We start from the raw sequence: 12,786 nt of genomic DNA, 5'->3' as shown, positions 1-12,786 counted from the left end.
CCCAGCCCTACATAATCTTTTCCAGGCACAACAGGTGTATGGTGAGCGCTGGAAAGGCATACAGCAACTGCCTCAGCCACTGGTGTGCCAAAGCATCTACTACCAGTGGGTCCCCGGCTCCTGTTATGGAGAACCAGATGGAGCAGTGGGTCGATTCCTGGGAGGCAAAGAGGTCTATCTGTGCTCTCCCAAACAGTTGCCAAATGTTGCTCAACATCTCTGGGTGAAGCCTCCATTCAGAGGCACTGGAGACTCTTCTTGAGAGGACGTCCGCCGCCAAGTTTATCACCCCGGGAAGGTGCACTGCTTGCAGGGAGAGGAGGTGGTCATGCGCCCAGAGCAACAGCTTGCAGGCTACTTGATGGAAGCTGGGGGACCTAAGGCTGCCCTGGTGGTTTAAATAACCCACCACGGTAGTGTTGTCCATCCAGACAAGCATGTGGTCTCCCTTGAACCTCCTGTATCAAATTCTGCAAGGCTAGAAACACCTATTTTTGGGAAGTGGGGTGCACCAGCTCCTTTGTGTCTTACATGCTAGGGCATTGTAACATTTTATCTACCGCATACAAGAATCCAGCAGACTGAGAGAGAACACAAGTAGCCGACTTAAGGTTGTTCGATCCCGGGGAAGGGGTGACAGAGTGGCTAGCTTCACACAGGGCACAAGACTTCTGAGGGACTAAAGAAAACCATGTCTGAGCTCACAATACGTGTAAGTAGTAATTACTATAAGCACGTAACAACAAATCACATTAATTAGTGTAATTACACAATGAATAAGCAGATATACAGTGGCTCTCAAAAGTATTCACCCCCCCTTGGACTTTTCCACATTTTACTGTGTTACAACATGGAATCAAAATGGATTTAATTAGGAGTTTTTGCCACTGATCAACACAAAAAAGTCCATATTGTCAAAGTGAAAAAAAATCTACAAATTGTTCTAAATTAATTACAAATATAAAACAGAAAATAATTGATTGCATAAGTATTCAACCCCTTTGCTATGACACACCTAAATAAGTTCTGGTGCAACCAATTGTCTTTAGAAGTCACATAATTAGTTGAATGGAGTCCACCTGTGTGGAATTAAGGTGTCCCACAGTTGGTTAGTACATTTCCTAACAAAATCTACATCATGAAGACGAAGGAATATTAAAAGCAAATCTGGAATAAGGTTCTTCAAAAGCACCAATCAGGGGTAGGATATAAGAACATTTCCAAGGCATTGAATATCCCCTGGAACACAGTAAAGTCCATTATTAAGAAATGGAGAGAATATGGCACAACTGTGAATCTGTCTAGAACAGGCCAAAATCTGAGTATCTGGGCAAGAAGGGCACTAGTCAGGGAGGCCACCAAGAGGCCTATGGCAACTCTAAAGGAGTTACAGTCTTCCAAGGCTGAGATGGGAGACACTGTGCATACGGCAACAATAGCCTTGGTGCTTCACAAAACTGGCCTTTATGGGAGAGTGGCAAAAAGAAAAACTCACATCAAATCTCAGCTAGAGTTTGCCAGAAGGCACATGGGAGACTCTGACCAAGTGGAAGAATATTCTATGGTCTGATGAGACCAAAATAAAGCTTTTTGGTCTCAATGCTAAGCGCTAAGTTTGGTGCAAGCCTAACACTGCATATCATCCTGAGAACACCATTCCTACTGTGAAGCATGGTGGTGGCATGCTATGGGGATGCTTCTCTGCGTCAGGATCTGGTAAGCTTGTGAAGATAGAGGGCATAACGGATGCAGCAAAGTACAGAGAAATCCTGGAGGAAAACCTGCTGAAATCTGCAAGAGACCTGGGACTAGGGAGAAGATTCATCTTCCAGCAGGACAATGACCCCAAACACACAGCCAAAGCCACACTGGAGTGGCTTAAAAACAAAAAGGTCAATGTCCTGGAGTGGCCCAGTCAAAGCCCGGACCTCAATCCAATTGAGAATATGTGGAAAGAGTTGAAAATTGCTGTTCACCAAAGGTCCCCATCCAACTTGACAGAGCTTGAGTAATTTTGCAAAGAAGAATGGGCAAAAATTACAGTGTCCAGATGTGCAAAGCTTCGATAATGGATAATTGCAAAGCATATGACATGGTTTATTTAGATTTCCAGAAAGCTTTTGACAAAGTTCCGCACAAAAGATTAATTCTCAAACTGAACGCAGTTGGGATTCAAGGAAACACATGTACATGGATTAGGGAGTGGTTAACATGTAGAAAACAGAAAGTACTTATTAGAGGAAAAACCTCAGAATGGAGTGTGGTAACCAGTGGTGTACCACAGGGATCAGTATTAGGTCCTCTGCTATTCCTAATCTAGATTAATGATTTAGATTCTGGTATAGTAAGCAAACTTGTTAAATTTGCAGACGACACAAAAATAGGAGGAGTGGCAAACACTGTTGCAGCAGCAAAGGTCATTCAAAATGATCTAGACAAGATTCAGAACTGGGCAGACACATGGCAAATGACATTTAATAGAGAAAAGTGTAAGGTACTGCACGCAGGAAATAAAAATGTACATTATAAATAGCATATGGGAGATACTGAAATTGGAGAAGGAATCTATGAAAAAGACCTAGGAGTTTTTGTTGACTCAGAAATGTCTTCATCTAGACAATATGGGGAAGCTATAAAAAAGGCTAACAAGATGCTCTGATACATTGTGAAAAGTGTTGAATTTAAATCAAGGGAAGTAATGTTAAAACTGTACAATGCACTTGTAAGACCTCATCTTGAATATTGTGTTCAGTTCTGGTCACCTCGCTATAAAAAAGATATTGCTGCTCTAGAAAGAGGGCAAAGAAGAGCGACCAGAATTATTCTGGGCTTAAAAGGCATGTCATATGCAGACAGGCTAAAAGAATTGAATCTGTTCAGTCTTGAACAAAGAAGACTACGTGGCGACCTAATTCAAGCATTCAAAATTCTAAAAGGTATTGACAGTGTCGACCCAAGGGACTTTTTCAGCCTGAAAAAAGAAACAAGGACCAGGGGTCACAAATGGAGATTAGACAAGGGGCATTCAGAACAGAAAATAGGAGGCACTTTTTTACACAGAGAATTGTGAGGGTCTGGAATCAACTCCCCAGTAATGTTGTTGAAGCTGACACCCTGGGATCCTTCAAGAAGCTGCTTGATGAGATTTTGGGATCAATAAGCTACTAACAACCAAACGAGCAAGATGCGCCGAATGGCCTCCTCTCGTTTGTAAACTTTCTTATGTTCTTATGTTCTTATGTCAACCAATTCTTTGTTGTGCCTTTATGCTTCATTTGTGACTTAATATTACTTACCTAATATTAACTCCAACAATCAACAACTAAGTTTTTCTGTGTCCACTGATTCCTCATAGAACTGCTCTGGTGAAGGTTAGAGTAATGTATAATGTTTGCCACATACCCGTCACTTTTCTTTGAGAGATATCCCTTCTTTTCACTGCCAAACTCCTTATTGCCCTGAAGCTGGTGCATACTGTATCCCCCCTGCTTGCTTTGAGAGTCCTGGTAAAAAAAAAAAGAACATATGATAACAATTTATTTGCTGCAGTTCAGAAGATTTACATATGAACTATCAAACAATGACTTTGTTCAAACAGCACATGCACACACGCGCACAGTTTTGCTACATATGAAAGGGGTTATACAATTAATTTCAAGAAACATGTAATAATCACAATTAAATATTTCATATATTAACTGTTCACCTTAACCATAAAGATATATACAAAGTAAAACAATTATAATTAACTATAAATACATCACACAAACATGGAAATGGTAACAAAAGCTAGAACTTACTCTCCTAGACTTCAATCAGGAAAGGCAATAGAAGAAAGAAGCAGAAAGTAAAAGATAGAGTATGTCCCTGTTTAGGTAGAATTTCAATAGTTCAGAAATGGCGCACACTGTAAAAACTGTATACAAAGATTTGGTGGGGTGCTAAAGTTACAAGATATTGACAAGCACTTACCAAACACTAGCAATCATGCTTTCATATTTGATTTACACAAATGTATTGAATTAGAAAGTTCAAAACACGAGCTGCATACAAAACATATGTAATTCAAAGATACAATATAAAAAGATACAATTGAAAGACACAATATAAAAAGACACAATGCAAAAGATACAATTCAAAGATACAATTCCAGGTTTAAGGGTTAAGCAAACACGTCACATTAACCTGGAATTATCTATTTTTTGTATGCAGCTCTTGTGTTGAACTTTCTAATGAAATAACTGTGTAAATACAATATACACGATTGCTAGTGAGTGAAAGTCACTGCTTCATGCTCATGAGTTGATATAGGTAAAAATCTACCACATAATTCATTAATTTGTTTTCAGTAACACATTTACTTTTACTTTCTTGGGCAGTCTTTATTTTATAGTTTAATTTTTAAATATAGTACTTTCATTTAAGCCAAGGTTCCAAAGCAATACTTACAATGGTAGTGTTTTAATGAGTTTTCTCCTGCCTAGCCAAAATATTGCCTAGTGTAACTTCCCATTTCAATTTTCTTGCAGGCATATCAGATAAAATCTTGCACCCCAATGTGTTAAAGAAGTCCCTTGACTACCTGTTCTGGGTATTGCTGCAGAACCTCAATTTTACATATCTGTGAAATATTTTATTGTAAAACAAAACAATAACAATAAGAAAGATCACACAAGAATGAAATCGCAAGTTCTAGGTTATATAAAAATCATGCCATTTTGTAACACGTGTGTCAAACTCGTTTCCTTTGGCGGCCCTGATCTGATACCCTGGTGCTTGCCGTGAGCCGAGTGACAGTATAAAAAATACAAAGATGAACCCAAAGCCTCAAAATTATTGTATTTAACTAAAATGATCATACACCGCATATTTACATTCCCTTAAATAACACACATTGATTATTTTACTCACCGTAACCTCTTAGGACACGTGTGCAAACATGCATCCAACACAAATTGTCATGTTGCTGTGATTGCTGTCAATCGCCGATCACGTGGGTGAGACGGCAGTGCGTCAGTTGATTTGAGTTACGACACCAGTGATACCAGAAAAAGAGTTTCAGTTCTGATTTGTAAGTTTTGTAGTGATATGTGTCATCATGTCTTTATCCGTGAAGAGAAAGGTGGATCAAGAATGCCGGGTGTTTCAAGAGAAATTTGTGGACATGAGTAGAAAGTCAATGTGCTAAATTTGTAAGCAAACATGTGTCTGTTGTGAAATAACACAACATGAAATGACACTATGAAGCAAATCATGGCAAGAAATATGATAAATATACAGGAAAGTTTACATGAAGATAAATACTCTGAATTGGCAGTCATTGAAAAAGCAGCAATTGATCTTTACTAATGCATGTTGCATAAGTGATGCTGCTGTTAAGGCAAGATATGTGATTGTTCACAAAATAGCTGTTTCTTCAAAACCATGTTCTGATGGAGAGCTTTTGAATAAATGCTGTTCAAAGCTGCTGAAATACTGTATCCTGAGAAGCGGCAAACTTTCTCCAACATGAATATCAACAAATCAAAATGCAATTCTCAATTTTACTCGATTGTAAAGATATCCTCAGCCCAGTCATTTTCTCCAGATGTTGACGTACTGGTTGAAGCAAAGGTCCCTGCTATCAAGAAGCAGCAGTAGCAGTCACTAATATCCTTTGTCTTTATCTTTTGGTGAGTGGTAAATAAAAAAAAAAGATCTGTATCTATTTATGTTTTGCAATTTTTTTTTAGTGCTGGGACAAACATAGAATTTTCATGTTCGGATATTCATTCAAGATTTAGATAGTAATAAACCAGGTGAGCCTGAAAGAATGGGCCCCGGACCTGTGGCAGCAAAACCCTAGGGCTTCTGGCTCGCAAGGGCTTGTGCATGCGACTGCTGCTTGGAAGCAGGGTGCCGGTCATTGCAGTGCCTCCGAGCTGTGCATCCTGAAAGCGGTTTTGCGAATTAACTCTAGCAGGAGCTGTATAAGGCTGTGCCTGCTTCTAGGGCTGAGGGTGCTTGTTTCACCATTGCTTTGTTTGCTTATGGAGTGGGAGCTTGTGCTTAATAGGTGGCACGCCTACTCCATGGAAGTTTCCTGTGCTTGGTGAGAGTGCTTTAGCATCCCATCCACTGACAGTGCAAATCTATGACCCGGTGTTACGTGTGCAACAAGAAATTATGCCTTGTCCTTGTCAAGCACTTGGGCCTGAGAAAGCCAGGGCTGTCTTCTTACCACCACCAACATGGCCATGCTCCTGCCCAGTGCCTGCCCATTGTACTTAGACTAATGGAGTAGGTGGTTATTGACCAAGCTCAACTCATCCAACTAGTGGAACGAGGGACTGCGGTCAGTGGACAGAGCCTGCAACACCCTGGACTAGTAGGCCATCAGTATGCTATTGTAGCTTCCCAGGCACGTGCAAAATGTTGAGGCAGCATAGGCCTTCTTCAGCATCACTTCTGCGATACTGCATTGTTTGTTGGGACATGAGATGTCCCTTTGCAGCATGGCCGGATTGGGCAGCACAGAGGCGATGGAAGCCTCAACAAACGGAAACTGGCCAATGCCCAGTTATCTGTGTCGTCCAAAAATCTTGAGACAGCAGGGACAGTTGCTGGGCATGCCCAGCATGATTAAACCTAGTGCAAAAAATCCAGGAGAAAATGGAAGGGGGGGGGGGGGTACTCAGGCGTATAGCAGTGGGAACCCTATGAAAAACTGATCGTTTATGCTCAACTTACATGCAACACGTAGTAGCACATCTGATAAGGGCCGCAAGCTCCTCAGACAGGAACAGGCTTACCAAGATATTAGATTCCTCATCCTCAGCTGGGAAGATTCATTCTTGGGTGTCCAAGTCCTCACATGCAGCAAGGGACAAGGTGTCCTCCTGAGGTGGTTCTGGGTCAGTCAATGATGCCAGAACCATAGGGGGTCCTTGCAGCAGCTCCGTCACAAGGTTTATAGCTTCAAAGTTTTTCCATTTGGCCCGCAACCTGGTCTGTATTGCCAGAACGCCAGCTTCTGTCCTTCATCCTTGGAGGAGGATGAAGGGGAGGATCGAGAGAAGCACAGGCTCTTAGTCCTGCTCCTACCCATAGAGAGTTGCTTCCTAGCTCCCGGTGTAACAGTGAGTGGAGACTCTCTTGACTGCACTGCAGGGGATGTCAGTGATGCAGAGCAGTCTCTAGAACAGCGGGCTAGCCTACTTTCTAGTGTCGTCTTAGAAAAATAAGCACAAGACACACAAAAACTGTAGTATTTATCTGCTCCCTGTGTCTGCTTGCTTCCTAGACAGTGGATGCACTTGTCATGCTTATCATCTGCCGGATTGTTTCACTTGCAAATAGCACAAAGGTGAAACCCAAGCATGGTGTAAGGTTGAAAAAACAGTTCAGCCGTGCAATGTATGCACACAAGAAACAGACAGCAATGCTAACTGGTGATGAAAACTGTTCTTTAGTGCACAAGAATGGAGCACTAGTAATCATCTTGGTGCCGAACCACACTGAACCAGGTTACTGCTATTAATTCTGGTATGAACCAGATGACTGGTACTGACCTTTGTACTAATAAAGTTAACTAGTACTTACTTTGGTAATGATCAGGTCAATGGTACCGACTCTGGTTCTGACCAAGTCACTGGTACATGCTCTGGTACCTACTGGTACTGGCTCTGGTACTAACCAGGTCACTGGTACCTGCTCTGATACCGACTTTGGCACTAACCAGGTCACTGGTACCAACCGCGGTACCAAAAACAGGTCTCAGTCCTGGGACCCCTCCTGTTTTCACTCTACAACCATTCCCTGGGTCCCCCCTCATCCCCTCTCATGGCTTCTCATATCATTTCTATGCTGAATATGCCCAGATCTTTCTCCCCTTTCCCCCCTCTGATTTCGACATTTCATCCTGTATCTCTACCTGCCTCTTGGTCATCTTCTCCTCGCATCATCTTACTCAACCTCTCCAAATCAGACCTTTTCTCCCCCCTCTTCCTCCCCCACCGCTGACCTCTATCTCTTTTCCTCTCGAATCTACCACCCACTCTCCCTCCTCATCCACCAATAACCTTGGTGTCACCCTCGACCTCTCCCTCTCTTACTTTCACCATATCGCTACTCTGCCACGCACCTGTCGCTTCTTCTTCAGCAACACAAGCAGAATCCTTTGTTTCCTCGCTGACTACTCCACACAGCTCAGGCCCTGGTAATGTGCCACCTTGACTACTGCAACTCCCTCCTGGCCAGACTCCCTGCCTCTGCTACTCACATGCTCCAACTTATCCAAAACTCTGCTGCTCGCCTTGTCTTTTCCCTGCAAATTATTACATGACACACTGAAATAGCTGCCAAATAGACATTTAGAGGGGGAGTTCCCCTTATCAAAAACGTCCTGTAAAAATTGCAGTATAACTGCCATAGGGCATGTTGTGGGTTCGAAAAAACGAGCCAAACACCATGCCTGAAACATGCCCCACTTGTAACTATACCAAGAACGAGTAGAGGCTGCCCTGGCGTTTTGTAGGGTGTCGATCACCCTGTTTGATAACGCCACCTGGCTCAAATGCAGCCGCTCAGTGGCCAGACTCAGAGCTGCAAGCTCGATGGGTTGGGGTGCCACCGGGTACCCGGCCCCTGTCTGAGCAGGTTGTGGCGCATCGGCAGCTCCCATGGCTGGCCACTCAGGAGCTGTATTAGAAGGTATATTAGAAGGGAGAACCAAACTTGTTATCCCGAATAACCTGAGGTTTAATGGCAATTAAACGAGAACGTCAGGTTACTTGTACCGACAGACTGGAAAATTGCAAACGTAATACCGATCCACAAAAAGAGAAACAAAACTGAACCAGGTAACTACAGACCAGTGAGCCTGACTTCTATTATATGCAAACTTATGGAAACTATAATAAGATCCAAAATGGAAAATTACCTATATGGTAACAGGGTCCTGGGAGACAGTCAACATGGCTTTAGGAAAGGGAAATCGTGTCTAACTAACCTGCTTGATATTTTTGAGGATGCAACATCGATAATGGATAATTGCAAAGCATATGACATGTTTTATTTAGATTTCCAGAAAGCTTTTGACAAAATCCTGCATAAAAGATTAACTCTCAAACTGAACGCAGTAGGGATTCAAGGAAACACATGTACATGGATTAGGGAGTGGTTAACATGTAGAAAACAGAAAGTACTGATTAGAGGAGAAACCTCAGAATGGAGTGTGGTAACCAGTGGAGTACCACAGGGATCAGTATTAGGTCCTCTGCTATTCCTAATCTAGATTAATGATTTAGATTCTGGTATAGTAAGCAAACTTGTTAAATTTGCAGACGACACAAAAATAGGAGGAGTGGCAAACACTGTTGCAGAAGCAAAGGTCATTCAAAATGATCTAGACAAGATTCAGAACTGGGCAGACACATGGCAAATGACATTTAATAGAGAAAAGTGTAAGGTACTGCACGCAGGAAATATGTGCATTGTAAATATCATACGGGAGATACTGAAATTGGAGAAGGAATCTATGAAAAAGACCCAGGAGTTTTTGTTGACTCAGAAATGTCTTCCTCTAGACAATGTGGGGAAGCTATACAAAAGGCCAACAAGATGCTCGGATACATTGTGAAAAGTGTTGAATTTAAATCAAGGGAAGTAATGTTAAAACTGTACAATGCACTAGTAAGACCTCATCTTGAATATTGTGTGCAGTTCTGGTCACCTCGCTATAAAAAAGATATTGCTGCTCTAGAAAGAGTGCAAAGAAGAGCGAACAGAATTATTCCGGGCTTAAAAGGCATGTCATATGCAGAATAAGGGAATTGAATCTGAATTCAGTCTTGAACAAAGAGACTACGCGGCAACCTAATTCAAGCGTTCAAAATTCTAAAAAATATTGACAATGTCGACCCAAGGGACTTTTTCGACCTGAAAAAAGAAACAAGGACCAGGAGTCACAAATGGAGATTAGACAAAGGGGCATTCAGAACAGAAAATAGGAGGCACTTTTTTACACAGAGAATTGTGAGGGTCTGGAATCAACTCCCCAGTAATGTTGTTGAAGCTGACACCCTGGGATCCTTCAAGAAGCTGCTTGATGAGATTCTGGGATCAATAAACTACTAACAACCAAATGAGCAAGATGGGCTGAATGGCCTCCTCTCGTTTGTAAACTTTCTTATGTTCTTACATACTTAGGTTCCCTGAAAGAGAAGACAACCACCAACCAATACTTTTGGGATATGTCTGCCTTAGGTAGTCATTCGCTGAGCATTTTATGTCAGCGCTGCCGATATGCCCCATCCATGGAGTGATGTCCTCGGTCCCGCCTGTCGAAGGAATAAGGTGTCGCTCCACGGAGCTCACTTCCTCTTTTGCATTGAACCCGTGAATAGGAGTGATGAGACTTTGCAAGGTTTGGTGGTCGTCATCTTTATCAGGGAACCAGGGTTACGTTAAGAAACCTAACTTTCCCTTTTGGGAAAGTATATCAGAACCATCACGAGGGAGTGTGCGGACAGCATATGAAGGATGCCTTGCTACCACCAACTAGTGTTGGTGGTGTGCAGGAATAACCTCAAGGACCGTTGTGCCTAATGAAGGCTTAGAGGAATCTACCACATTAAGTTGGTAGAACCTAGTGAACATATGCGGCGTAGCCCAGCTAGCCACAGTATAAATGTCAGTCAATGAGGCACCTTGAAAGAGAACCCATGACACAGTCACACCTCTGGTAGAGTGTGGGCCACCCTCCCAGGTGGGGGTAGGCCGGTATTATTGTATGCAGTCGATACTGTGTCCACAATTCAGTGGTCGCTGCTTTGAGAGGGCTTGACCCAGGGTCCTTTTAACACAGCAAAGCGAACAGCTGGTCAGTCAGACGCAGCGCTTTCATCCTATCCATATAACCTATCAATGCCCTCACTGGGCAGAGGGAATTCAGTTTCCTATCATCCTCTGAATCAAAGGGAGGGGGATGGAAGGACTCTAGTTCCACTGATTGGTTCCAGTGGAAAGGTAGGAATGCAGGGTTCATGCACAATGATATCCTGTTTCCATTATCTCAAACACGCATACATGGATTGTGCACAGACAGAGCTTGCAGCTCACTGATCTGCTTAGCGGAGGTGATGGATAATAAAAAGGTTATCTTCAGAGAAAGATACTTCAGCTCTATGGAATGTATAGGCTCAAACAGGGGCTTAGTGAGAACCTCCAAATAACATGTCCAGACTCCACTCGGAGAGGAAGTCCTTTCTAGGGGGATGCAGCCACCGAGCACCCTTAGAAAACAGGCTGCCAGAAAGTGGGCGCTCTGGGATACGGCGTCTATGGCACACAGCTATAGCTGCCAGGTACACTTTCAGCATAGATGACCTGTCTGCTTATAGCAAATCTTGCAGGAACTGTAAATGAACTGCTATGGGGCAGTAGATGGGGTTGTGACCTCTGGTCATAGACCACTTTTGAAAATACCTCTACGTTTACTTTTGCGCCTGACTTCGGAGACTTCGGGCGGAGGAGGCGCAGGTTCAAAAACCAGATTCTCATGGGCCACCTGGGGGCCAAAAGGAGAACTGTTGCTTTTTCTCTCCTGACCCTCTTGAGGAAGACAGGGAGCAGCGGTATTGGCGGGAAAGCATACAAAAGAGCTTTGGGCCATTCGGATGGCTAGTGCACTGCTCAGCGCTCCAGCATATTTATGTGCAGGGATGTCCTCCGGTCGGCTGACTCCTCTGCCTGCCTCTGCCTGCCTCTGTCATCACCAATTAACAGTTGTGTATCACTCCCATCCTTACGCCTTCGCTCAGGTGAGAGACTTACCTCCACCAGCATAGAGCTTCCAAGCATAGGCGAGACATGGTCAGCCAATGGTACGTATCGTGCTTGGGGTGCTGCCGACAGGCACTGAGCCACACTTGGATCAGGCACATATGGAGTAACCCTAGGTGGGTGGCTGATGAAGCTGCGGTCGTCAGACCCAATAGTTTAACACAATACCAATTACACTGTGAACCCTTGTTGAACAGAGACAGACAGTTGCGAATGGCAACTTACACTGCTGTCCGAGACCCAAGTAGACTGTACTTACACCGGTATTAATTGGCTGTTGGCATCAATTGGCCCAGACTCAACAGATGTTTCTTCACAACCGCTGTGTGGGCCACTGCTCCTTCCTGTGAACAGATCAACCAGTCGTCCAGGTAGTTCAACACCTCAATCCCTTGTAGTCACAAGGGAGCTAGGATAGCATCCATGCACTTTGAAAATGTGCAGGGGGCTAAGGAGAGGCCGAATGGCAGCATGCAAAACTCAAAGACGCTCCCCTGAAAGGCTAAATGGAGATACTTCCTGTACACTGGACGAGTAGGGTTGTGGTAATACGCTTCCTTTTGGTCCACTGTTGTAAACCAGTCGCACGGCGGGACAGACTGGAGAATGTGTCAGTGTCATTAATCGTTGTGTACAATGGCAAGCACCCAAGTGGGCACTGCCTGGGTTGGTGTTTGGACTACCCCTGAGATCCCTGCTGTGTTGGAATCACACGTCCAGCTCCCTCCCCTCGTTGTTTGTAGGCCTGGTTGTTAGCTGCCGCGGAAGTCTGAAGGCGGTGCCTCAGGTCATCATACGGGGCAGTGGGGATCGGAACATTCTGAGTCATCATACCAGGGTACAGGAGGGGAGCATTGAGGCTACCTGCTGAGAAGCCTTGCATTCTCGGTGAGAGCACTGCAGCAATTCCTCTACCGTTGGTCCAAAGGAATGTTCAGGGGAGGTAGGAGCTGCTTGAAGGAA

The 12,786-nt window shown here is 43.7% G+C and overlaps 1 protein-coding gene across 5 annotated transcripts in view; it reads right to left on the bottom strand.

Moving 5' to 3' along the window:
- Positions 1-12,786, bottom strand: part of LOC121313126 (arf-GAP with SH3 domain, ANK repeat and PH domain-containing protein 1-like) — a 259,165-nt gene that overhangs the window by 111,624 nt on the left and 134,755 nt on the right. For all 5 annotated transcript variants that reach the window (XM_041245320.1, XM_041245316.1, XM_041245315.1 and 2 more), the window contains one exon: positions 3,403-3,503. In XM_041245320.1, coding sequence (XP_041101254.1) covers positions 3,403-3,503 — 101 coding nt within the window. The remainder of the gene's footprint in view (positions 1-3,402; positions 3,504-12,786) is intronic.

Source organism: Polyodon spathula, chromosome 3 (assembly GCF_017654505.1).
Source record: "Polyodon spathula isolate WHYD16114869_AA chromosome 3, ASM1765450v1, whole genome shotgun sequence".
In the NCBI taxonomy this organism is placed as follows: Eukaryota; Metazoa; Chordata; class Actinopteri; order Acipenseriformes; family Polyodontidae; genus Polyodon; species Polyodon spathula.
This window is presented reverse-complemented; position numbering and strand designations above follow the sequence as displayed.